We start from the raw sequence: 26,329 nt of genomic DNA, 5'->3' as shown, positions 1-26,329 counted from the left end.
CAGGGAGAGATTAGGGAAGTGATAATAAGGTGTAAAAACAGATATAGTGGGAGTAAGACCTTGACAAGGTCTGGAATGTGGCAGTGGAGCGTGGCAATTTACTACAGTGGAGGATAGAGCCATGTTACCGGGAGCCAGGGAGCATCAAGTTTTAGATTGTGAAATGTGCCATTATCTGAAAATAGAGGAAACAGGGTCCTCAGTGAACAGACAAGTTTTATTGAAGGCAAAAATGACATTCTGAGAAGCTGAAAATATACAAAGTTTATTTATGATTAAATAAAAGTTTCAAAGAGCACAATAGAAAGGGAAGTAAACCAGTCATAAATGAAAGAACTGGCAGGAGGGAAGCAAAGAGCAGTACGACAATGATTGTATGCAGATAAAAATATGAGAAACCTATCAATAAATATTTGTTGAGTGTGTTATATATGCAAATACAGAGATTAACAAGAGATTATTTTAACATCAAGGAGCTTATATAGGAGACAAGGAGATAATTCCAGATGCCATTAACAGGATAATGATAGAAAATAAAATAGGATGAAAAGTTATTTATTTTGGCCAGAATATGGGGAGTGAGGGCTTTCGACAGCACTAGTTTCAGATGAACTGAAATTAGTACTAAATATTGCCTACTGGTCAAAGGACAGGTTATTATTGATAAACACTACCATTGCCTTTCTTAAAAAAACAACTTTACTGAGGTATAATTAACATACAATGAACTGCAGAAGTAAATAAATCCACAAGCTAATTTAAAATGTACCATTTGCTAAATTTTGACATGTACATACCCCTGAATAGATCACCACAATCAAGAAAATGAACTTGTTCACTCCCAAAGTTTTCTTGGACACCTTTTCAATCCTTACCTCTTATTCCTCACACCCCCTCTGTTCCTAGACAAATACTACTCTGTTTTCTTTACATTTCTTAAAATTTTATATAAATAGAATCATACAGTAAACACCCTGTCTGGTTTCTTTCACAGATTAATAATTTACAGATTGATTAATATTGTATCAAGCAGTAGTTCATTCCATTTTATTGCTGAGTAGTATTCCAAGTAAGGATATAAGAATTTTTTATTCAATCGCCTGTTCTTGGATATTTTGGTTGTTTCCCAGATTTTAGCTACTATAAATAAAGCTATCCTAATATATAAAAACCCAGGGTCTGCAATGACCGAAGGCTCGACCAATTGATCAGAAGTCAGTCCTACAGTTGGCAACCCAGCACTGACTGCCGCTGCTGCGGGCTCGGCGACCCAGCACTGACTGCGGAGGAGGCTGTGGATCAGGCCCGGAGAGAGGCCTGGAGAGAGAAGCAGGGTCTGATCCATAGCCTCCGTGGCAGCTGTTGATCAGCCCTTGCCTCTCTCTTTCTCTCTGGGCCTGGCCAGCAGCCACACTTCTCCTTCTCTCCGGGCCTCCGCGGGGGCTGCTTATCAGCCCCGCCTCTCTGATCAGGCCTGGAGATAGACCGGGAGATGGTGACTGGCATAGAAACCCACCAATCAGAACCAAATCTGGGTGAACTGTGAGGAGCCAATGGCTGCCTAGGAGGCAGAGCTTTTGACGCTGACTGGCATAGAAACTGACCGATCAGAACCTAATCTGGGTGAACTGCGAAGGCAGAACCTAAGGTGGGGGCTGAGGAGGGGTTTTAAGGGCAACAGCTATTTGGTTTAAGATGTAAGAAAGCAGTTCAATGTTTTAATGATGGGTTTGGCAGCATAGTGCATATGGCTGGCTATCAGTCCAGATATAGGGATTATGTATTTTTGTCTGCCAAGAGCATCTCCTCCTGCTAAAAAAGCCCCCCCACTTTTAAACAATCCTATCTTATACAATCTATTTATACTAATTAAAAGGTAATATGCTAATTAGACCGGGTCGACCGGCCATCGTCCAGATGTCCGACTTCCTTCTGGACAAAGTCCTGGTGGTCGGGGCCGAGGCAGAGAGGGAAGTTGGGGGCGAGATCAGGCCAGCAGGGGAGGGCAGTCAGGGGTGATCAGGCCAGCAGGGGAGAGCAGTTGGGGGCAAGATCATGCTGGCAGGGGAGGGCTGTTAGGGGTGATCAGGCAGGCAGGGGCAGTTGGGGTTGAGATCAGGCCGGCAGGGGACAGGAGTTGGGGGTGATATCAGACTGGCAGGGGAGGGCAGTTAGGGGTGATCAGGCCGGCAGGGGAGGGCAGATAGGGGTGAGATTAGGCCGGCAGGAGAGGGATGTTAGGGGTGATCAGGGAGGCAGGGGCAGTTGGGGCTGAGATCAGGTCGGCAGGAGACAGCAGCTGGGGGTGAGATCAGGCCAGCAGGGGAGGGCAGTTAGGCATGGGCAGGCAGGCAGGCAGAGACAGTTAGGGGTGATCAGGCAGGCAGGCAGAGGCAGAGGCAGTTAGGGGCGATCAGTTAGGCAGTCAGGTGAGCAGTTAGGAGCCAGTGGTCCTAGATTGTGAGAGAAATGTCCAACTGCCGGCAGTCAGACATCCCCCAAGGGGTCCCCGATTGGAGAGGGTGCAGGCTGGGCTGAGGGACCCCCCGCCTTTGTGCACGAATTTTGTGCACCGGGACACTAGTTAATATTATAAAGGAGTCTTGGTATGGACATGTGCTTTAGTTATTCTCAGCATGTATAATAGTTTTCAGTGTACAAGCCTTTATCGGATTTATCCCTAAGTATTTCCTATTTCTTGATACTTTGTAAATAACATTTTAAAAATTCATTTGATCTTGTATCCTACAACCTTGCTATAATCAATTATTAGTTTTAGTATCTTTGTGGGATAGTCCATAGGATTTTCTTGTATAAATAATGCTGTCAAAAGTGAATAAAGACAATTTCTTCCTTTCCAAAATGTGTGCCTTTAATTTGTCTTGCCTTCTATTGGCTAGAATCTTCAGTATGATGCTCAACAGAAGTAGTGAAAGCAGATATCCTTGCTTTTTCCCTTATGTTTCACCATTTAAGTATGATTAGTAATAGCTTTTCCATAAATGAGGTTGAGGAAATTCCTTTCTATTCCTAATTTCTTTAAAGTTTTTAGGGGGACCAGATGTTTGTGTCAAATGCTTTTTCTGTATGTTCTGAGATGATTATATAATTATCTTCTCTTTTCCGTTCCTCATATAGTGAATCACTGTGACTGATTTTTGGATATTAAACCAACCTTACATTTTTTGGATAACCCATTTGGTCATTATGTATTAACCTTTTTTAACATATTGTTGGATTTGATGTGGTAAAATGTTATGTAGAATTGTTGTATAATATTACATGGAAATGTTATGTAGAATAACTAAGGGAAATCTGCTATCTCCCTTTGAGAATGTCTATTTTTATTAAATGATCCACAGGATATTTTACGGACTAATGGAATACATCTAATTTACAATGATGGCCTCCTGATTTCTATAAAGTAAATTCTTTGGTATTTACTTTCCTAAGGTGCAAGATGCAAACTAATTTATTAGCACTAAGAAGTCAAAATATTACAGTTGAGAGATAACATTAAAAAAGATTTGCTTACAAGATTTTATAAATAATGAGGTTCTAAAATTGGTTCCTATTCTAGGAGGAAAAAGGGGACATATGTAATACTTTCAACAATAAAGATTTAAAGAAAGAAAGAAAGAAAGAAAGAAAGAAAGAAAGAAAGAAAGAAAGAAAGAAAGAAAGGAAGGAAGGAAGGAAGGAAGGAAGGAAGGAAGGAAGGAAGGAAGGAAGGAAGGAAGGAAGGAAGGAAGGAAGAAAAGTGGTTCCTATTCAAACAGATACTATTTATATTCACACACTCATTCAAAATATTCTTGCAACTGCTGTTATCTATTTATCATCTTAATTATTATAGAGCTATTCGAGAGGTTTTTATAAGTATACATTAACCTGTACTACTAAATAAATGTTTAAAGGGAAAAATAATCTAGCACACTCTATAAATACATGAACATACGAGTAGATTATATTTTCTACTTATAAGTTGTTAAAAGTTACCTGGAAAGAATGAGAAGTCTTTTATATGAAAAGAAGAAATTTATAGGTCAAATAGAATACTAGATTGGGTAGGCAAGGAAATGTTGTTTGGTAACTAACCTTATAGAAGTTCACTATATGTATAAATTAAACAAATTAAAGAAATAAAAGAGAAAAGTACATTTTAAGTTAAAAAGAAAATATTTCACTGTTAAAAACCAACTATACCTGATCATCATTTTCATCTGAAAAGGTTATTGATGTAAGCTTGTAGTTATTCTTCAATAAAAATTCATTGACTAAGAAGTTTAGAGCTCTCTTTTCAAGAGGTTTGATTGGCTCCTGGAGGCAAAATAAGATAAAATACCATAAGTTTTCCTCCTTCAATATTTGTGCTACCATTTTATGTGGACGATACTTTTAGAGCTGTTATTCACCCACCTGAATTTCAGGACTTGATTTGTAATTTTTTCGTTCCTGTAAAGGAACTTCATGTTCTGGTGGAAGAAAATATAAATAACATTTTACTATTTTACATTTTAAAATATCTCAGCTACTTCTACATTGTCAAAAAAGGAAAAGTCGCAAAAAATTTTAAGTACACCACCTGCAGCCTTTGTCAGGTTGGCTCGGAGGGCCTGAATGGTCTCCTTGGCTTTCCGTAGTTCAAACTCCAGGACTGGACAGGGATTTGGAATAAACACACACAGGCATCCAACCAAGAAAAGGGAAACAAAAATAAAAAAAATAAAAAGCAAAGATGGGTATGAAAAAAAAATACAATTTGTATTGAAAACAGAAAGCATGCAATCTTTATGAAACTTGTGAACGCATGCAGCAGAGTTGATTAGCAAGCAAACTGGTGAATATTTTCCATAGTTTTAGAATTCAGGGGACTACTGATAAAATATTCTAGCTGTCTGACAAGGAATGGCTCTATTTAAAAATAAAACCTATGGTATAATTTTACCTAGTAAATAAAAAATATTAGTAATGTGGGTGCTTCTGCTTCTGTCAGTCTAGGTAAGAAAATGCAATGAAATGTTCTCAGGTTATACAATTTTAGGGGAAAAGATAAAAATTAGATGAAGTCCAAGCAAATATACTTAAGGAAAACCTCAGGATTAAAAAGAAAAAGGGCCCGGCTGGTATGGCTCAGTGACTGAGCATTGACCCATGAACCAAAGGTCACCAGTTCGATTCCAGGTCAGGGAACATGACCAGGTTGCAGGCTTGATCTCCAGTTGGGGACGTGCAGGAGGCAACTGATAAATGATCGATGTTTCTCTTTCATTGATGTTTCTATCTCTCTATCTCTCTCCTACTCTCTCTAAAATCAATTTTTAAAAAGGTATCTTTTTTTTTTTTTTAATCCTAACCCGAGGATATTTTTCCATTGATTTTCAGAGAGAGTGGAAGAGAGAGGGAAAGACAAAGAAAAATATCAATGTGAGAGAAACACATCGATTGTGTTCCTGTACGCTTCTGGACCAGGACTGGGGCCAGGGAGGAGCCTGCAACCGAGGTACATGTCCTTGACTGGACTTGAACCCAGGACCCTATGGTCTGCAGGCTGATGCTCTAGCCACTGAGCCAAACCAGGTAGGACTAAAAAAGGTATCTTTAATGCATTATCTAGAATAATGTTATAAGTCAATATAAAAAATGTTAGTGAATATATCACTTCATTAAGATGTTGAAGGAATATTTTGTTGGGAAGCCTATAAAATTTTCTACACACAAGTGTATGTCTTTTACAAACATGTTTAAATATGTTAAATATATATCTTTAAAAAATTCCTAAGGATTTATTTTAGGTTTCATTTTCAGCCAAAGGGTGGAAATAGTTTGTCTTTTAATTTTAATTAAGGTCATTCTAAAGCAAAAGATTGTGTACAATTCCAAAAATGTAGTTATCTAAGGATACTAACTAAAATTAGAGTTTTCAAAGTTTCTGATAACTCCTCAAATAGGTATTTGTTTATGTTAAGAGGTACTAGTGAAACTCAAAAATTTCTCCTTTTATCAGAGCTTGATTATAAGATAAACATTAATACTGAGGAAACATTTTAATAAGCTCTTTAAAATGTTTCATCATGAACAAGATTTAACTGTGTCTTAATTGGGAATTTTCTTTAAAATATATGAACACTGCTCAAAATATAAACAAAGCCATTTCTGTAAAGTAAACCTCTAGAAAAATTAAGTCATCTTTGTCACAACTAAATATTAAAAAACTATAGTATGTAAATAGTTCTGCATAAAAACTAGCAAATTTAAATATGCAATTTTTTCCAAATTGACTAATAAACAGAAAAAATAATATGGCAAATGAGATGCTACCAGAGACAACAAAGCTATAAAAATATATGGAAAAATCAGGATTCACTCAGTTTGCATATTTTCATTAAAAACTTAAGATGTAACTGAATCACATCTAGTACATGAGGCCAATTATTTTGATTCACAGAATTTCACTGCAACAACATGGAAACACAACGAAAAATCAGATGACATGTATGTACTATTTCTCATTTGGGAGTTGGCAATGCTGATCTGCAAACATTTCTGTGCAACGAAGTTAAAATATTTTCCCTAAAACTTACAATTCTGGAAACTCTTAGAGTCTGTGTTTAAAGTTAGACTGCACACATTTAGGGTGCAAGGTTAAGTACAGAATAGGTTTACTATTTTTTTTTAAATTTCAAAACTGGTAAGTAATTGATTTTGATTTTAAAATACTTACGTAAAAGTAAAATGAATGTACATATTATTATGCTTTTAGTAACACAATTTACTAAGATATATTACAGAACAATTGCAGATCAGAAATGCCTTGCACCAGAGACAGAATATGAAAAAATAAATGGGAAAAAATGGTTAAAACACAAACTGTGAAAAACTCAAATTCAATTGGTGGAAGTTTAGGTGACCAAAAGCAAAACACTAAATGATCAAGGCACAGAAAGCCATAAAAACCCATGTCAGACGGCAAGAATTTAGATTTTATGCACATCTACATATACACGGCCAAATGCCATTAAAAATTAGCAATGCTTTGAAAAGATAGTGCCTATCAAAATGAATTCACTCTGCTGCATGTTTCTTAGTATACACTATAAATTTTAAAAGACAGAGGCATATCTTTGAAGTTATAGCACATCTCTATAAAGTTACAATATGATAAGTTAACTTTAGCTACATGAGAAAGTTTAACAAGAAAGATCTGAACAGCTATATACACACATGAATTTGTTTATTTAAATAACATTAGCCTAAAGCTCAAAATTATCATGTAAACAGACACTGAACCAAACACTCTTCAAGAATTTTTCAAATATACTTCTTTATAAAAACGTTTGAGGATGTGTATGTTTTTAAAGAACACTGTAGGAACCAACGAACAATCTGCTCACTCCACCATCACAACCCTGTAATAGCCCAACACTGCTGAATGCAATTTTATTGGAACTAAAGTAATAACTGAAAAGATGTAGGTATATTCTAATAATGCATATTACAATCTTACCAAAATATTAATGATTAAATCAGTATAAGCAACTCAAGATTAGTTAAAAGTTATTTCCCAACCAGGGTTGGACAATCCTGATAATCGGAGGTATTTAAATGCTAAAAGATCATGCTCTCATAACTTGGGAGATGTACAAATGACTATGGAAACACCAAATGCAAAGTATTAAATTTCAAAGCAGAAAAAAAAATCAATCCTTTGATGCCCCAACTTAATATACCACTAATATGATCTTGAAATATTTGCCAGTCTTAGTTCATTTTGCCACAAAACTCAAAATATTATTTTCAACCTTTTTCACAACATTGGTTAGTCAAGTATTTTTTTACTCCCATTCCTATTCAGTACTGAAGAGTTCAAATCAATAGGACTGAGTCAAGCAACCTGCCACTTTCTTCTTAATATAAAGTGATTTGACTTCATAATGAAATACCACTTCCCCAACTTTAATACTTATATTGTTATCATACGAGCATTTCTAGAAAAAATTTCTTAAGACTATGAGTTAGAATAAAAATATATTCCCTAAAACAATATTAAAATCCTGACAGTACCAGGAGCACCTTCCTGGGTCTAGAGAATTAAGAAAGGCATAGTACTATTTAGGCATGACTTGGTAGATGTGAGAAATAAATGAAATGAAGCAAGATGCAATCTCCAGTTTGTAGATATTTAGTTTTCTACATACATCAAAATTGGGGGGTGGCAGGGAGAGAATCGCCCTCCCCAAGCCTTAAAAAAAAATTATTTCCATTACTGTTCCTCCTGCCCAAGTTCTCTTATACAGATTCCTCTATTACTCATCTCAAAGTTGGTGTTTCTCAGGGTGTCATCCTTGGCCATTTCCTTACTCTACATACTCCACTGAGATGATATTCATACTTATGGTTTAACTATCACAATCCCAGAAGATTCAAAACCTTTAAACCTTTTCCCCAAGATAAAGATCTACCTAATTATCACCTGGATGTGCCCATTTGAATGTTTCATAAGTTTTTAATTCAATCCTATCTAAATGAATTTCACCATCGCCTTTTCAAATCTGTTCTCCCTTCTCCTCCTTCAGTCTCTCTCCATTAACAGTACCACTATCTACGCAGCTGTTCAAAGAGGATACCTGGAGTTTACTCTTCACTTAGCCCTTGTGCTTACTCCCACATTAATTAAATGTCCAAGTCATATTGATTCCAACCCTTGAGTAACCCCCTAAATAACCATTCATCTAAAGTTGTCTCTGCAACTATCCTAGTTCAGACCTTTATGACTTACCATATAAATTACGACACCCTACAACCATATTAAAGGCTTGTTGCCTTTAAAGTCTTGTTGGAGAATCTATCCTATTTTAAATCATACAAAATCATAAGTAAGATTTAAGTAAGGTCCAACATAAGAAAAACAAAAAAAATACTTCTAAAAGGAAGTACAAATATCTGTAGTAGGGGAGAAATCTCTATAATAAAGAGCCAGGGTGTAACGACCAATCACAACCAAAGCCTGACCATCCAGAAGTCAGCGCTGGGTCAGCTAACTACTGCGGCTGCAGGCCCAGTGACCCAGCAGTGACTGCTGAGGGGGCTTTGAATCAGGCCCGGAAAGAGACCTGAAGAGAGAAGCAGGGGTTGATCTGTAGCGTCTGTGGCAGCTTTTGACCAGCACTTGCCTCTCTCTTTCCCTCCAAGCCTGGCCAGCAGCCCTGCCTCCATTTCTCTTCAAGCCTCCACCAGGGCTGCTGATCAGCCCTGCCTTTATGATCAGGCTCTGTTGATAGGCCCAGAGATGCTGACTGGCATAGAAACTGGCCAATCAAAACCAAATCTGGGTCAACTGTGAGGAGGCAGTGGCTGCCTAGGAGGCGGAGCTTTTGACGCTGACTGGAATAGAAACTGACCAATTAGAACCAAATCTGGGTCAACTGTGAGGAGCCAATAGCTGCCTAGGAGGTGGAACTTTTAACACTGACTGGCATAGAAAATGACCAATTAAAACCAAATTGGCCAGCAGAGGAGGGCAGTTGGGGGCAAGATCAGGCCGGCAGGGGAGGGCAGTTGGGGACAACCAGGCCGGCAAGGGGAGGGAAGTTAGGGACAAGATCAGGCCGGCAGGGGAGGGCAGCTGGGGACAACCAGGCCGGCAAGGGGAGGGAAGTTAGGGACGAGATCAGGCCGGCAGGGGAGGGCAGTTGGGGGTGAGATCAGGCCAGCAGGAGGGGGCAGTTGGGGGCGATATCAGGCCAGTAAGGGAAGGCAGTTAGGGGTGATCAGGCAGGCAGAGGCAGTTAGGGGCGATCAGGCAGGCAGGCAGGTGAGCGGTTAGGAGCCAGTGGTCCCAGATTGCGAGAGGGATCGGGCCTAAACTGGCTCGGGCCTAAACTGGCAGTCGGACATCCCCCAAGGGGTCCCCGATTGGAGAGGGTGCAGGCTGGGATAAGGGAACTGCCCCCTCCATGCACGAATTTCGTGCACCGGGCCACTAGCATATAATAAAGACGAACAGGCTTATTTAATCCTGATAAAGATGGATATGTATATTGCAGGCCAATAGCTAAGAAATGAGAGTGCTACTGATGCTGCTTCTTACCCAGGGAACAGGGTCAGGATATTCCACAAGCAAAAATCTGAATGTTATTTTAGAACTAGAGGCCTGGTGCACGAAATTCATGCATGGGGGGGGTGTCCCTCAGCCCAGCCTGCACCCTCTCCAATCTGGGACCTCTCAAGGGATGTCTGACTGCCCACTTAGGCCCGATCCCTCTCACAATCCAGGACTGCTGGCTCCCAACTGCTCGCCTGCCTGCCTTCCTGATTGCCCCTAACCGTTTCTGCCTGCCAGCCTGATCACCCCCTAACCACTCCCCTGCCAGCCTGATTGATGCCTAACTGCTCCCTGCCAGCCTGATTGCCCCTAACTGCCCTCCCCTGCCAGCCTGGTCCCCCCCAACTGCCCTTCCCTGCAGGCCTGGTCCCCCCAACTGCTCTCCCCTGCAGGCCTGGGTCCCCCCCAACTGTCCTTCCCTTCAGGCCCGGTCGCCCCCAACTTCCCTCCTCTGCCAGCCTGGTCACCCCTAACTGCCCTCCCCTGCAGGCTTGATCACCCCCAACTGTCCTCCCTTGCAGGCCTGGTCCCTCCCAACTGCCCTCCCCTGCTGGCCATCTTGTGGCAGCCATCTTGTGTCCACATGGGGGCAGCCATCTTTGACCACATGGGGGCAGCCATCTTGTATGTTGGAGTGACAGTCAATTTGCATATTACTCTTTTATTAGATAGGATGTCTAATAGGTTATTTAAGCTTTATAAAGGCTTCATATGATTGTTGTCCCAAGAACAGCATAATACCTTGAATACAGAGTAAGCACTCAAATATTTTTTGAATAAATGAGTATGCTAATACTTATTGCCATATGTAATAAACCTGAAACATTACTGATCTTACCAGCATTAGGAGTGTCTTTCGTACAAATTAGAAAGCACAGTTTTTGTAGTTCTCTAGGTCCCAACATGAAAGTTAAGGTGTGAACTAGAGAAGTAATATAGTAACAGGTAGAGATATGAGAACAAATAAAGTCAGAGACTCTGATGCTAAAAGACAGATCCTGTGAACCTGAGACAAGAATATTATTGGTTCCACAATTCACAGGTCCTTTTCACTGTTGCCAAAGCATTTAACCTTTATCTGCTTTAGAGATACAGACATGTTTCAGTACACATTCCTTGAGGGCAGGTATTATGTATTTCATATTTCTATTTCCAGTACATAACAGTCTGAACACATAGCAGATGCTCAAAATGCTTAAAATAAATTAAAGACTGGCAATCCCAATATTTAAACTATAAATTTCCCTTGCTGCATTTTTAAGAAAACTTGAAAATTTAAGAGGTAAACAGAGCAGGTGCTCAATAAACAGTTGTTCACCGCTTCCTTTTTGAAGGAACACCTATACAGATTGGGGGGAAAAATCAGATTTTTAAATTTAGGAAAATGATGGTGAGAATGATGCTAGTAGCCTGCAACCAAGATACGTGCCCTTGACCAGAATCACACCTGGGACTCTGGTCCACACTGAGCCACACCGGCTAGGGCTAGATTTACTGTTTTGATACATTTGTCAATTAATAATACTAACCAGTCTGGCTCAGTGGATAGAGCATCCACCCGCAGACTGAAGGGTCCTAGGTTTGATTCTGGTCAAGGGCCTGTACCTTGGTTGCAGGCTCGATCCCTGGCACTGGTCAGGGCACTTGCAGGAGGCAACCAATCGATATGTCTTTCTCACATTGATGTTTCTTTTTCTTGGTCTCTCCCCCTTCCTTCCACTCTCTCTAAAAAAAATCAATGGAAAAATATCCTTGGGTGAGGGTTAACAAACAAAAATTCATAATGCTTATTACAAATCATGATTTGATACAGAGAGCCACATTTAACTCTTCCACTGACATCCCCATTCAAATGTCATTGCTATTGCTTATACTGCTGAATCTTCTCTTAGCTTCTGAACCAAAAACAGTTACATCATTTTTAACTCATATAATACTATGAGATTTTTAAATATTCAATATCTTAATTTTCAAGCAATGAATAAAAATCATATATTTGAATGTCATTTTTAATCAGGTCAAACCTCATCCTTCATGCTAAGAGGTAGCATAAGATACAGTCAATTGTGGGCTCTGTTGCTAGGCTATCTGCATTTGAATCCTAGCTCTGCCACTGAAGTTTCCTGGGGAGGAGGAGGATAATTCTATAATTCAATGGTTTAATATACATTTAGCACAGTGTTTAGAATGGAGTGCTATGTAAAAATTAGCATTCACATTTATTATTATAACTAGAGGCCCAATGCATGAAATTCATGCAAGAGTTGGCCTTCCTTCCCCTGGCTGCCAGCACCGGCTTCCCTCTGGCACCCGGGACTTGGGCTTCCCTCCAGCCACCAGCAGGCACCTGGGACCCTGGCTTCCCTCACAGCTGTGGCTTCATCCAGAAGGTCGTCCGGAAGGATGTCTGGTCTAATTAGCATATTATGCTTTTATTATTATAGAAGACCATGATGGGTAAACATTTGGTAGGTTTTAACAAAATTGTCCCAGTAAATGGAAGAAAAATTCAAGTTGGTCAAAAGAAGAATCCACATTATGGGTGTTCCGGACTTTATATTGCCTCCACAGGCTCCATTTGTCCCATGTGGCATCCCTCTGCTCCAAGAGTGTCCACCATTATGATGAAGATCAAAATATTTAACTGATATCGATCTGCTATCCCCACCAATGTCCTATGAAAACTACAATTCCTACAAGGCACTCAAGAATGATTTCAATGACAGATAGCCATAGCCTTGAGGCACCAAAAAGGTAGCAGCCATTTGACACTTAAAGAGCCAGTGCTGCTACACTGGTAATTCCAGGGTGGATCCCCAGCAGAATACAACTGGCCTCACTTGAGGTGGGCAGAACACAGATACAAATTGATCTTCTGAAGTCTCTACAGATCCAGTGGTGATGCTTAGAAGGCAGAACTTGTTGGAGGGTGGAGAGGGGAAGAAGACTAGAATGAGTAACCAAGCAACCAGAAAGAATGTTATTGGTCTTCTTCTTGGAATGGGCAAGGTCCTGAAGGCCCCTGCTGTACCAAGCATTAACCCTTTCTTTTCTGAATCATAGGAAAGTCAGAAGTTTCTGGAGAGATGCTATGATGGGGAATACCTGGGGAACTCAAGACAAAATTTATTAAACAATCTACATGAAAGTATTTAAACCAATTTGAACAATCCTTAGAGTTGTATTGGCATACAACACCTGAATATCAGCCCTGGTTTGGAGGATCAAAGGAATGAGAAGGCCAAGGTCCAACTAACTTTGTACTAAAGTATGGTTAACTTAAAGCTGTTTATATCAGTTTCATAACTACATGATTGTAAACTGTTGGTTATAAGAACTCAGAAAATTGCATAACCAGACACTCACAGCAACACTGGAAGAGGAAGTTACAGGTTGAGATGCTCCCTGGCGCCAATAAGTTAATAAAAAATAATTTTGCATAATAACTATATAATTATATTAACATACCAAATTGTAGAAGAAAAAGAATTCCTCAAGTCATTTTATTATTTCTGGAATGCCTAAGAATCCAAATCGGTCTTTACAATCTTACTCACCTGCCACTCTCTCATCTGTTTCCCTGTTACCATCATCTGAATATCTTGCAAAGTCTAAAGAATCAAGAGTACTGATGCTCCCAGCTCTATCTGTAATGAAGAGAAAAATAGAAGAATTAAACAGATTTTTATTTAATTATCAAAATAAGGTAATGGCAATCAATTATTTACAATAATTTCTAGTTAATAAAACTATGATTCTAAGATCTAGAAATTCTATTAAAGCAATAAACTAAGGTAAAAATGCCCACACCAATTAAACAAACTCAAGTTTCCCTGCCCAAATCTCTGGCTAACTCCTGAATAATGCACACGCAAGGCATAATGCAACCAACCAATCTAAAGGCAAAAAAAGAAGAAATAAAATTTTTGAACTGCTGCCCAGGAGTTGCAGATTGAGTCTGACTAGATAATTTCTTATTAAAAAATATGAAGGTTGAAAAAATAGGGCAGAATCCTGTCTCCACAACAATAACACACATTGTCCACCACACAGTCCAAATTTTCTTAATACATAAGAACTAGTAAATTGTGACGCAGTCTCAAGAGAAAACACTATTAACAGGGACCAATCCCAAAATAATCCAGATATTAGAATTAGTAGACTAACATTTTAAAATAGCTATTATAATTACGCTCAGTGAAGTAAATGCAAGTGTACAATGAACAAAAGGAGAGGAAATCCTATCTAATAATAGAGTAACATGTAAATTACCATCACTCCGCTATGCCCACGATTGGGCAGCAGGAGGCTGGGGGGCGGGACTCGGGGTGGCCTATCCGGCCATTGAGAGGTACGGATCCACTGTCACTGAGGGGGGCTACTCTGCTGTTGAGAGGCACAGGGGGCGGGACTCCCGCCCCCTGTGCCTCTCAAAGGCCAGATCCGCGGCCGCTGAGGGGGCCTGCCGCGGACACCCAGCTGCGCCTCTCAACGGCAGGGTAGCCAGGTGTCCGCGGCAGCCCCCCTCAGCGGCCGTTGAGAGCCCCCCTGCCGCGGACATCCAGCTGCGCCTCTCAACAGCAGGGTAGCCCCCCTCAGCGGCCGCGGACCATCAAAAGTGGGGGAGCTGGGTGCCTGTCTGCTCCGGCTCCAGGCACCCAACTCCACCGCGAAAAGCAAAAGCGTGTAGGGGACCCTACACGTGCATGATTCAATCATGCACTGGGCCTCTAGTCTTAGCAGAAAGACAGACTATAAATTTCCAGTGGAAATTCTAGATCTGAAAAAGTGTCATTAGGCAATTTCATCCTTGTACAAACATCAGAGCATACTTATACAAATCTAGATGATAATTGCTCCCAGGCTATAAGCCTGTACAGCATGTTACCATACAAAATAAAATGACATTAAATACAGTAAAAAAATAATGATCAAGAGACATAGTAAACATGGGATGTATAAGACTGTTGCTGGTATAACATGGCATACTGTTTTACAACAAATTTGTATTCATAAGTAGAAAGAATATACTTTAAAATAATGATTAAAAATATAGTACATAAACCAGTAATAGCCATTTATTATCATTATTAAGTATCATGTACTGTACATAATTGCATATACTACACTTTTATATAACTGGCAGCATAGTAGGTTGGTTTATAACAGCATCACCAGAAACACATGAGTAATGAGCTTTTAAATTATGACCGTATGGTGTCACCAGGTGATAAGAATTTTCAACTCCATTATAATCTTATTGGACCACTATGTATATGTGATCTGTCCTTGACTGATCATTATGTAGCGCATGACTGTATTCACAATAACAAATGAACTAGATGTCTATCAATGCACGCATGAATAGAATATAGTATATCCATACAATAGAATATTATTCGGCCATCAAAAAAAAATGAAGTACTCATACATGCTACAACATAAACCTTGAAAACATGCTAAGTGAAAGAAACCAGATACATAAGGCCATATATTGTACCATTCCATTCATATGAAATGTCTAGAATAGGCAAACCTATAGAAACACAAATAGATGAGTGGTTGCCAGAGGCTAGTGATAGAGGCGATCAGGCAGGCAGAGGCAGTTAGGGGCAATCAGGATGGCAGGGGAGAGTAGTTAGGGGTGAGATCACGCCAGCAGGGGAAGGCAGTTAGGGGCGATCAGGCAGGCAGAGGGGTTAGGGGCAATCAGGCAGGCAGGTAGAAGCAGTTAGGGGAGATCAGGCAGGTGAGTGGTTAGGAGCCAGCGGTCTCAGATTGCGAGAGGGATGTCCAACTGCCGGTTTAGGCCCGACCCCCCAACCCCCACCCGTGCACGAAGGTTTGTGGCTGCTGCCGCAGGACTGAGGCCTACTCCGCTGCCTCTCAGTGCTACTGTTCCTGGGCCCAGCCCCAACTGGGTCCCCTGGAGAGGCAAGTGCTCTGGCTCCACGGAAGATGCCAGACCAGGGGGCAGCTGTTCAGAGGGCAGGTCCACAGTCGTTCGGCAGACTGGGATGAGCAGGGCTCCCACAGTGGCCGGATCAGTGCAGGCCACGCCCCTCACCAGTGCACGAATCCTTGATACATATTGCTTAAACTGATTTCCAGAATAAGTATACATAGCAATCTGAGTTCCATCAGCACCATATAATAGCTGTTGTCAATCAGTATTTTTAAATGCACCAGTTTAACATACTATACAATTATATTTTAATTACCTAGGCATCTTTTTGATTCCTGGTGAACTTGCACATTCTTTAAAAAACATATTGGCCATCTACCTTTTGGGGGTATGTGTGTGAATTTTCTATTCACATTCACATATCTAACATCTTGATTTTCCTGATATATTAGTTTATCTGGCCATTACTGACCTAACCAGAAACTCTACTTGCGTACCATACTTTATGCTCTTAGTCACATGTCTTAGCTACTCATTAGTTTATTCTGATGTCTCTAACCTGTATATTTAAACATGTACATCAAATAGGATGAACTTACATCAATCAATATTCTGGTTTTGTAATACCAGACCTCACTGTTTTAGTTAGTCCTGTTGTTCATGGAATGTTAAGTACTGACGTTGGCTGATTTCAGATAAATATTTTTTATGATGTGAAGTATCCATCTAATGTTAGTTTTCTAAGTATTTCTTTCTCTTCCTCTTTTTAATATTTTTAATCAGACATAAAGGTATAGGTTAGAGCCTAGTTGATTACCATACATTATCCCTCCATTATACTCTGAAAGAAATCACCTATGCAATAGGAAAATTCCTTGAGGAAAGCAAACACAGTTTAATTTTATTAAAACACAGCATTAATATGGCCATTGAAAAATATATTTTTTTTAGTTCCAAGCCCCAATACTTCCTATTTTCCAAGAAAAAAAGCCACAATACTTTTTAAATAACAAAAACTATGATATCATAAAATTCATGTTGTAATTCATTAAAATGTATTCCACCATGTCAGAAAAAATAATTATTTCAAAAGAAAGTAATTTAAACTTTTATTGTACTAGCCGATAACAGATTTTGTAAATAAAATGTACTCTGGATTTAAGAATTATATAAGGCAATATTATAGCTCTAAAATAAGTATGCTTCTTTAGATGCAGCCACATTTTTTTTCAGGGCAAGCAAATGCCCTTCCAAATACTCTAATATAAAAGAAGAGTTTGGAAAAATTAACCTCTTTTATTAAGAAAGAAGCTACAGCCCAGCCAGTGTGGCTTAGTGCTTGAGCGTGGACCTAGGGGGTTGGGGGCTTGATGATCCCCCCCTCACCCGCCCCCGTGTGAGGCATGTAAGAGGCAGCCAATTAATGATTCTCTATCATCATTGACATTTCTCTCTATCCCTCTCCCTTCCTCTCTGAAATCAATAAAATATGTTTGTGAAAAAAAGAAAGAAGCTACATATTCTAATATGAACTGTATCAGCATTTCTTCAAATTCCAGGATTGTGTAACTTCTTAATATTTACTTTATAACTCAAACTGAATGATCAGGGACTTTCATCATAATCCACAAACCGGTAAAACCTGTATGTAAGTTTTACTAAGTCTAAAAACTAAATGCATTATACAGTGTGACTCTAAGACACGCAGAATGACTTTATAAATCATGCATGTAAGTAGTCTAATTTATATTTACTTACATTTAATACTTTAGAACTGATGACAGAATGAGATTTCACATCAGTTAAAAAAATTAGTCTCAGATGCTTGAAAAGGTATCTTTTAGGGAAACTAAATAGCACTTTAAAAATTAAATGTATCAAGAAGACTGACCGGCTGCTGACTAATAAAGAGCATTGGTTAATTCAATTAAAACATCTGTTGAACTACTGTGTACCAGGTTACTGACAGAAAGGTACAGAAAAATATTAAAGAAAATAATTTTTAAAGACGTGTATATAAAAGTCCATGTAGGTATGTTGTGTATGCTTATATGTGCTTTATATGTTTTTGTAAATATATAAATAAGTTATTAATACTAATTGAGTAGAATTAAAATTTTTCATTACATATTCCATACTGTTTGAATATTTTTTAAATTCAGCCCTCACCAAGGATATGTTTTCACTGTTGTTTGGGGTTTTTTTAGAGAGATAGGAAGGGAGGGAGGAAGGGAGGGAGAGATTAAGAGAGAGAGGAAAAAAAACATTCATCAGTTGTCTCCAGTAGGGATTGAACCGCAACCTAGGAATCACACCTGCCATCCTTTGGTATATGAAACAACACTCCAACCAACTAAGCCACTGGCTAGGGCTGTTTGAATTTCTTTGTATGTGTTTTGATATCTTTTCTCCAAAAACTTCAATATTTTATAACTAGTGGCCTGGTGCACAAAATTCGTATGGGGGGGGGGGGGGGGGGAGAGCGGTGTCCCTCAGCCCAGCCTGCACCCTCTCCAATTGGGGACCCCTCGAAGGATGTCCTACTGCTGGTTTACAGGGATCAGGCCTAAACCGGCAGTCGGACATCCCTCTCGCAATCCGGGACTGCTGGCTCCTAACTGCTCACCTGCCTGCCTGCCTGATTGCCCCTAACCACTCTGCCTGCCAGCCTGCTCGCCCCCAACTGCCCCCCATTGCCAGCCTGCTCGCCCCCAAATGCACCCCCGCAAGCCTGACCACCCCCAACTGCCTCCCGTGCCAGCGTGCTCACCCCCAATTGCACCCCCTGCTGGCCTGCTTTCCCCCAACTGGCCCCCCTGCTGGCCTGCTCACCCCCACCTGCCCTCCCCACTGGCCTGCTTGCCCCCAACTGCACCCCGGCTGGCCTGCTCACCCCAAACTGCCCCCCCCATTGTCCTGATCACCCCCAACTGACAGCCTGCTTTCCCCCAACTGGCCCCCCTGCTGGTCTGCTCACCCCCAACTTCCCTCCCACCAGCCTGATCACCCCCAATGGCTCCCTCCACCGGCCTGATCACCCACAACTGCTGTCCCATCCTGGCCTGATCACCCATAATTGCCCTCCCCTCTTGGCCTCTAACCGCCTCTACCTGGGCCCCGCCACCATGGCTTTGTCCAGAATGTCCAGAAGGTCTCCCAGTATTATTAGCATATTACCTTTTTATTAGTATAGATAGAGGCCTGATGCATGGGTTTGGGCTGGCTGGTTTGCCCTGAAGGGTGTCCCGGATCAGGGTGGGGGTTCCCTTGGGGCGTGGGATGGCCTGGGCAAGGGGCCTGTGGTGGTTTGCAGGCTGGCCACGCCCCCATGGGGTGAGGGTCCCCGCTGGGGTTGTGTGGCCACCCTGAGTGAGGGGCTGTTTTCAAGCTGGCCACACACCCCCTCAGGGTGAGGGTTCCCACTGGGGTGCCTGGCCAGCCTGGGTGAGGAACTGATGGCTGTTTGCAGGCTGGCCACGCCCCCCAGTGGGGACTCTTACTCCATGGGGGCGTGGCCAGCCTGGATAAAGGGCTGAGGGCCGTTTTCAGGCTGGCCACACCCCCTTCAGGGTGGAGGGTTCTGCTGGGGTGTCTGGTCAGCCTGGGTGAGGGACTGATGGTTTGCAGGCTGGCCAAGCCCCCCAGCGGGGACCCTCACCCCATGGGGATGTGGCCAGCCTGGGTAAGGGGCTGAGGGCCATTTTCAGGCTGGCCACATCCCCTGGTGACCCAGGCTCCCAGCCCCTCCTTGAGCAGAGGCCATGGCGGGCTGGAAGCTTGGCTTCCTCTGTCGCCGAGGGCAACCCAAGCCTCCTGCTCACTCCAGCTCCATGGCTGCTGCCATCTTTGTTGGGTTAATTTGCATACTCACTCCTGATTGGTTGGTAGGCGTAGCAGAGTGATGGTCAATTTGCATGTTTCTCTTTTATTAGTGTAGATAGTGTATTTTATAATTAAAAAGTCTTGAAAATACTCAATTCACAACTAAAGAATAGGAAGAAATATAGTATCAAGGAATTAACTTTTACATTCTAATTCTTTCAGTAAAGGTCATTTATTGAATCATGCCTAAAAAAACCTATGTCATGGTAAATAATAAAGAAATGTATAGTATATAAATTTAATAAATAAAAAAGATAATAAATCTCACTCATATATGGGATATAATGATCAACATAATTTGATGAACAATAATAGATCCAGAGACAAATGGTAGGGGAGGAGAGAGAGCAACTAAAGGACTTGTATGCATGCATATTAGCATAACCAATGGACACAGACACTGGGGTGGTGGGGGCTTGCCCGGGCTGGGAATGGCTGGTGGGGGGGGGGGGGTGTCAATTGGGGAAAAAGGAGACATATGTAAAACTTTAGACAATAAAAATAAATAAATAAATAAATAAAGATAAATTTACCTGTCTGAGGTTGTGTATAAGCATTTTAAATGCTACCCGCTTAAATTAAAATGGAATCTTAGAGATCTGTCAATGGCAAAAATCACATTTATATTTTCTGATCCTCAATTCTTTTCTGATGCTTGGGCTCATTTCACTGATCCTATATTTAAAATACTTGCAAGTGAGAAGTAATCTTAGAGATATTCCAACACTCTCATCTTTATAGATGAGCAAAACTGAGCTATGTATTCATGAATTCTATGAATAACTACTAACCCACAGTGGGGAGTAAAAAGATAAAGGTCCCTGCCTCAAATAAACTTATGCACACAGATAACGATTCAATCAGATCACATTAACCTTTATGTTAAAGGTTAATTTGTGAGCAAGCTAGGAGTAGAATTCTAGTCTCCCAGTTTGCAGTCCATCTTTTCTTTGTCACAAGATTCCACAATGAGTTCAACTTTAAAGCCGAAAGGTTTAAACTTAGGAAGAGATTTAAACACAAATTTATTGATAAACCATTCACTTAAATTTCTATAATGCTGGATGATTTTACCATATGAATAGTTGTCAGATAAAGAGGATTATTAATAACAATAGTTATTATGATACTTAACATTTTTGACCACTTTTTTGTGCCACTTTTTACAGATAACAACCCCCGTAAGATGGGTCGCTACCATCTGCATTTCACAGTAATGAAAGAAAGCAGACCATTCACAGTTGTGCAAGTAGGAAGCAACTGAACAGGAGGAAGCAATTTTAAAAGGTTTTAGTTGGAGTGACAAGAACAAATAGCTTCTAAAATCAAGTAAAAATAAGAATGGAGATTAAATGCACTGTTATAAGTCTAAAACTGATGGTCCAGACGGGAGCTAAAGGCTTGAACTAAGGCAGCACTCAGGCATAGAACTTGATAGATGGTTAGAAATAACAGAAAATATGATGTCACTACTTTGAGCAACCTATCCACCTACAACAGGACCAGCTGGTTTCAAAAACATATGAACATTGTTTCTGACTGCTGGGGATTTCTGAAATAATAGGTAGGAAAATCTGGAAGAAGGCTACACCCCTGATTGCACTGTGTGGTCTCCTCCTCAAGACTTAGTCATGCTCCACGAGTAGACTAGAAACTTAGATGTAACCATGCAGCAAAGCTTCAAGATAAAAAGAGAGCAATGCCTTAAACTTATAAGAAAAATAATGATTTGGTAGATCCCTGAATCCTCACTGCTATTGTGAGATGAATTTTGGGGCAGGTTTGCCCCTAAGGTGATCCCCCTACTTTGCAGAATGGCAAACTAATTCAGGATTGTAAAACGATTTCAATCAGAAGAACTGGTGATTATATTTGGCTCTAATTTGAAGCTAGTTGATCCTACAATCACATGTAGTATGTGCATTTCCTGATTTGGATTATGTTGAGTGCTGTGTAGTATAGACACCTTCTTGACATTAAATGATGCTTTAGGCAGATTATTCACCTCGCCTTAGTGTGTTGCTACAGTTTATTTTATTTATTATTATTATTATTTTTTAATCCTTGCCCAAAGACATGGTTCGTGAGAGGCAATATCCTAGAGAGAGAGAAACAGAGAGATAGAAACATTGATATGAGAAACATCAATCAGTTGGCTTCCTTATGCTCCCTGACTGGCATCACTTTATTTTTTAAATAATCAATTTTGTACTACCTGACTAGCCTTCTGTATTAAGATGATTGACTATTCTGACTGAGTTAATAAGATATACGTACTCTGAATGAATTACTAAAATACTTTGCCTGATTATATACTAAAATGATCTGAGGCTTTTATATATAGAGATACCTAAAACTAATACAATATTATTCTTTAATTATACCTCAAAAAATTGCAATATTAAAACAAATACTCATATGATAAGGGAGTTAAATGAAGCAGATCAATCCAAAATTTATACAAACCCAAAAAAAGTCTATCAAAGAGGCACTGCATCCAAAATATGGCCAAATAGCAAGACACTATTTATATATTAACAAGTATGTTTTTAGTATCAATAATTTAGAAACCATAATTCATCATTAACTCTCACAGTACTTATTGGGTAAAGCCAGTAAAAACAACTACCTATAAGAAAAATATAGGCTGTTAATGTAAAGGTGGGGCAAAAGTAGATTTACAGCTGTTCGTATGAATAACACAATAATTAATAAATAATAATACAAGAATAAACTCTTGTTTCCTTTACTCACAATTGTAAACCTACTTTTGCTCCCCATCATCCCTTTCTCAATTGCTATTTGTAATTTAGATTTCAGTGTGTTTTTAGACCATGCTAAATATTCTTTTGCAGTTGATTATCATATAACCATGGGAGGAGACACTGTTAAAAGCCATAAAAAAAAATTAACCAAATTTAGCTTTGGACCTAAAAATACTAGTAAACAAAATGAAAATTACACCAATTTCTGAAAGGTTCTCATTCAACCAAGTTTTTTAAAAAACAAACAAGTATACATTCTGAACATCACCCCTAACTTTCTTGTTTGAAAACCAGAAAGTGTAATTTTAATTTTTGACAGAAGTAAGGTCTGCTTTCCCTGATTAATACCCCTATCTTGCTTCCTTTTAGCCAAAGTACCACAGTGGCTTAAAACATCAATCAGCATTTTTAGAGCTACCCAAATGGAAACACTTTATTAAGTGGAGAGCCAGATAATGGTTACATGTTCCCAGAAGATGCTTTAAACAAGGAAAAATATAAAATAAATATTATCTTTTCTTTAACTCACTTCCTTTTCCTTTCCTCACTCAGGATAAAAAGTCTAAATTTGGCCAAATAATAAAGTCACTATTTGGTCAAAATTTCTCCCATCCTTGAGGGTCAAATTTAAACTTTACTTTCTCCACAAGGGCCATTTCATTACCATAATCGATAATGATTTTTCTATATCTGATTGTTTACACTATTATCTGTAGCACAGAAGACTATTCTATAGTTCTTCCATGTGTTAGTTTTGCCTCTCCATCACGAACATGCATCATACATCTTCTGGATCCCTACAATTCTTAACTGATCACACAATTAAGAAATATATTAATCAATGTAAAATATTGAACACCAACTATATTCAAACTACTGTACTAGGCAGTGAACATATCTGAATAAATTTCTACAAGAATTAATAATAATTTAAAAAGTACTGGAAAAGCATAGGCAAGAAAAATGACAGTTATACAACAGGTAAATATTCTGTTGATATTTTCTCTCCCAGAAACCAGAGGAAGCACTAAATCCAATTCTAATCTAACAGGTAGGAACTACTTTGTAAAGTGAAAGAGATGGGAACTTTGGAAGATTGTAATTATGACATTTTAGCACTGGTGATACTAGAAAAGGAACACTGAGCACAATGAGATATGTACTCTTTGAGAGCTCTGAGAAAGGATAGGTAGTATCATGAAACAGAAAATTTTTAAAAAGGAGGAAGATGACAAAAAGATTGTAGGCTCACAAGTGAAATTATCACATTTAATCATAAGTGACTGCCTCCTGGTAAATTAGTTGCCTTATAAAAATTTGAAGGCATGGTAAATGCCTTGCCTAAAAGAAATCCATCACTGAAAAGCAGAAAGTTACCTGTCTTCCCCATTTGACCACCTAATATCTCTACTGTACAAAAAACTAGGCCCATCCTAAGAAAATAAGTCCAATTTTTATTAAAGCTCATTCCTTCAAGTGAAACCAGCATTCCTCTAGCTAAGATACTACAAGGGAAACAAAAGAAAAAATAAATGAGACTACATCAAACTAAAAAGTTTAAGAAATTTTATTGATTTTTTTTTTAGAGAGAAGAAGTGAGAGAGAGGGAGAGGGAGAAACATCAATGTGAGAGAGAAACATTGATCAATTGCTTCCTGTATGAATTCCCATTGTATCCTGACCAGAAATGGAACTAGCCATCTTTTGGTACATGGGCCTATGCTCCAACTAACTGAGCCACACCAGCCAGGGCCAAACTGAAAGGTTTTAGCACAGCAAAGGAAACCATCAACAAAATGAAAAGACAACTCACTGAATGGGAGAACGTATTCATCAATGATATATCTGATAAGAGGTTAATATCTAAAATTTATAAATAACTTATAAACTTTGACACCAAAAAACAAACAATCCAATTAAAAATGGGCAAAGGACATGAACAGAAACTTTTCCAAAAAAAGACATAGAGATGGCCAATAGACATATAAAAAGATGTTCAGTGTCACTAATCGTCAGAGAAATGTAAATTAAAATCACAATAAGATATCACCTCACACCTGCCAGAATGGCTATCATCAATAAATCAACAAACAAGTGTTGGGGAAGATGTGGTTTAAGGGAACTCTCATGCACTGTTGGTGGGAATGTAGATTGGTGCAACCACTGTGGAAAGCAGTATGGAGTTAGCCCAAAAAATTAAAAATGGAACTGTCTTCTGACCCAGTGATTCCACTTCTGGGAATATATCCCAAGGAACCAAAAACAATAATTTGAAAGAATATTTGCACCCCTATATTCATTGCAGTGTTATTTACAATAGCTAAGATCTGAAAGTAGCCTAAGTGTGTCTATCAGTAGTAAGTAGATAAAAGCTGTGGGACATTTACGCAATGGAATAACACTCAGCCATAAAAAAACAAGGAAATCTTATCCTTTGAGACAGCATGGATGAACCTGGAGAGTACTATGCTAAGTGAAATAAGCCATTCAGCCCTGGCCTGTGTGGCTCTATTGGTTGAGTGCTGCTGTGCACTGAAAGGTTACCAGTTCCTTTCCAGGTCAGGGCACATGCCCAGGTTTTGGGTTCAATGCCTGTTTGGGGTGTGTTCAGGAGTTAAGTTTCTCTCTCACACTAATGTTTCTCTGTCTCTCTCCCTCTCCCTTTTTCTCTCTCTGAAATCAATTTTTAAAAATAAAAGAAAGAAATAAGCCATTCAAAGAAAGACAAGTACCATATGATTTCTCTTATATGTGGAATCTAATGAACAAAATAAACTAATAAAATAGAAACAAACTCATAGGGAGCAGACTGACAGGGGGTGAGGAGGGGAGCTGGGTGAAAAAGATGAAAAGATTAAGTAAAAAACAACAACAAAAAAAAACTAAAGAAAAAAAACTCCAACCCTAATAGAATGACAACAGTATGGTGATTACCAGAGGGAAAGGGGGCATGGGGGCTGGTAAGAGAGGGTAAAGAGAGGAATACTAGGTGTACCAGTTAATAATGCGGATTTTTTTCAATAGATGGAGTTACTCATATGTTGATATATATGCGATTTAATATGTATGCTATTTTGTTGTATTGACAACAAGCTTCAAAACTTCATGTCAAATTTGCTGAAGGTGTTAACATCATAGATATTTTTACACTTAAATTTTGTGCCAAAAAAAAAAAATTTGCAGGAAGTTTTAATTCATTACTTTATTTTGAAGAAAAAGTTATCATATACATCGGGAAGCTTATGATTAACATGCTCCATCTCAGGATACCTGTGAATGCTGGTTTAAATGCTTTAAAAGTGATGATTTCGATGTGAAACACAAAGAACGTCCAGGTCAACCGAAAAAGTTTGAAGAACAACAATTACAAGCATTATTGGATGAAGATGCGTTTCAAACTCAAAAACAACTTGCAGAAAGATTAAACGTTGCTCAGCAAACAATTTCCGATTGTTTACAAGCAATGGGAAAGATTTTAAAGGAAGGAAAATGGATGCCGAATCAACTGAACAAAAGACAAAAGGAAAACCGAAAAGTCATCAGTAAAATGTAGCTTCAACAGCACGAAAGAACGTCTTTTTTGCATCGAATTGTGACTGGCGATGAAAAGTGGATTTATTTTGAGAATCTCAAACGCACAAAATCCTGGGTTGATCCAGGTCAACCATCAAC

The 26,329-nt window shown here is 39.4% G+C and overlaps 1 protein-coding gene across 3 annotated transcripts in view; it reads right to left on the bottom strand.

The window, feature by feature from the left end:
* RELCH (RAB11 binding and LisH domain, coiled-coil and HEAT repeat containing) overlaps positions 1–26,329 on the bottom strand; it is a 103,330-nt gene that overhangs the window by 74,850 nt on the left and 2,151 nt on the right. For all 3 annotated transcript variants that reach the window (XR_013814234.1, XM_079784923.1, XM_079784922.1), the window contains exons 2-5: positions 13,663–13,752; positions 4,586–4,657; positions 4,420–4,475; positions 4,207–4,320 (exon numbers count right to left, since the gene is read on the bottom strand). Coding sequence is in view for 2 of the 3 variants with exons in the window: in XM_079784923.1 (XP_079641049.1) it covers positions 4,207–4,320; positions 4,420–4,475; positions 4,586–4,657; positions 13,663–13,752 (332 nt within the window). In the remaining variant the exon portion in view is untranslated. The remainder of the gene's footprint in view (positions 1–4,206; positions 4,321–4,419; positions 4,476–4,585; positions 4,658–13,662; positions 13,753–26,329) is intronic.

The sequence above is a fragment of the Cnephaeus nilssonii genome (assembly GCF_951640355.1).
Source record: "Cnephaeus nilssonii genome assembly, chromosome: 11".
NCBI classification, from domain to species: domain Eukaryota; kingdom Metazoa; phylum Chordata; class Mammalia; order Chiroptera; family Vespertilionidae; genus Cnephaeus; species Cnephaeus nilssonii.
The sequence above is the reverse complement of the archived record's forward strand: the minus strand, read 5'-3'. Positions and strand labels throughout refer to the sequence as shown.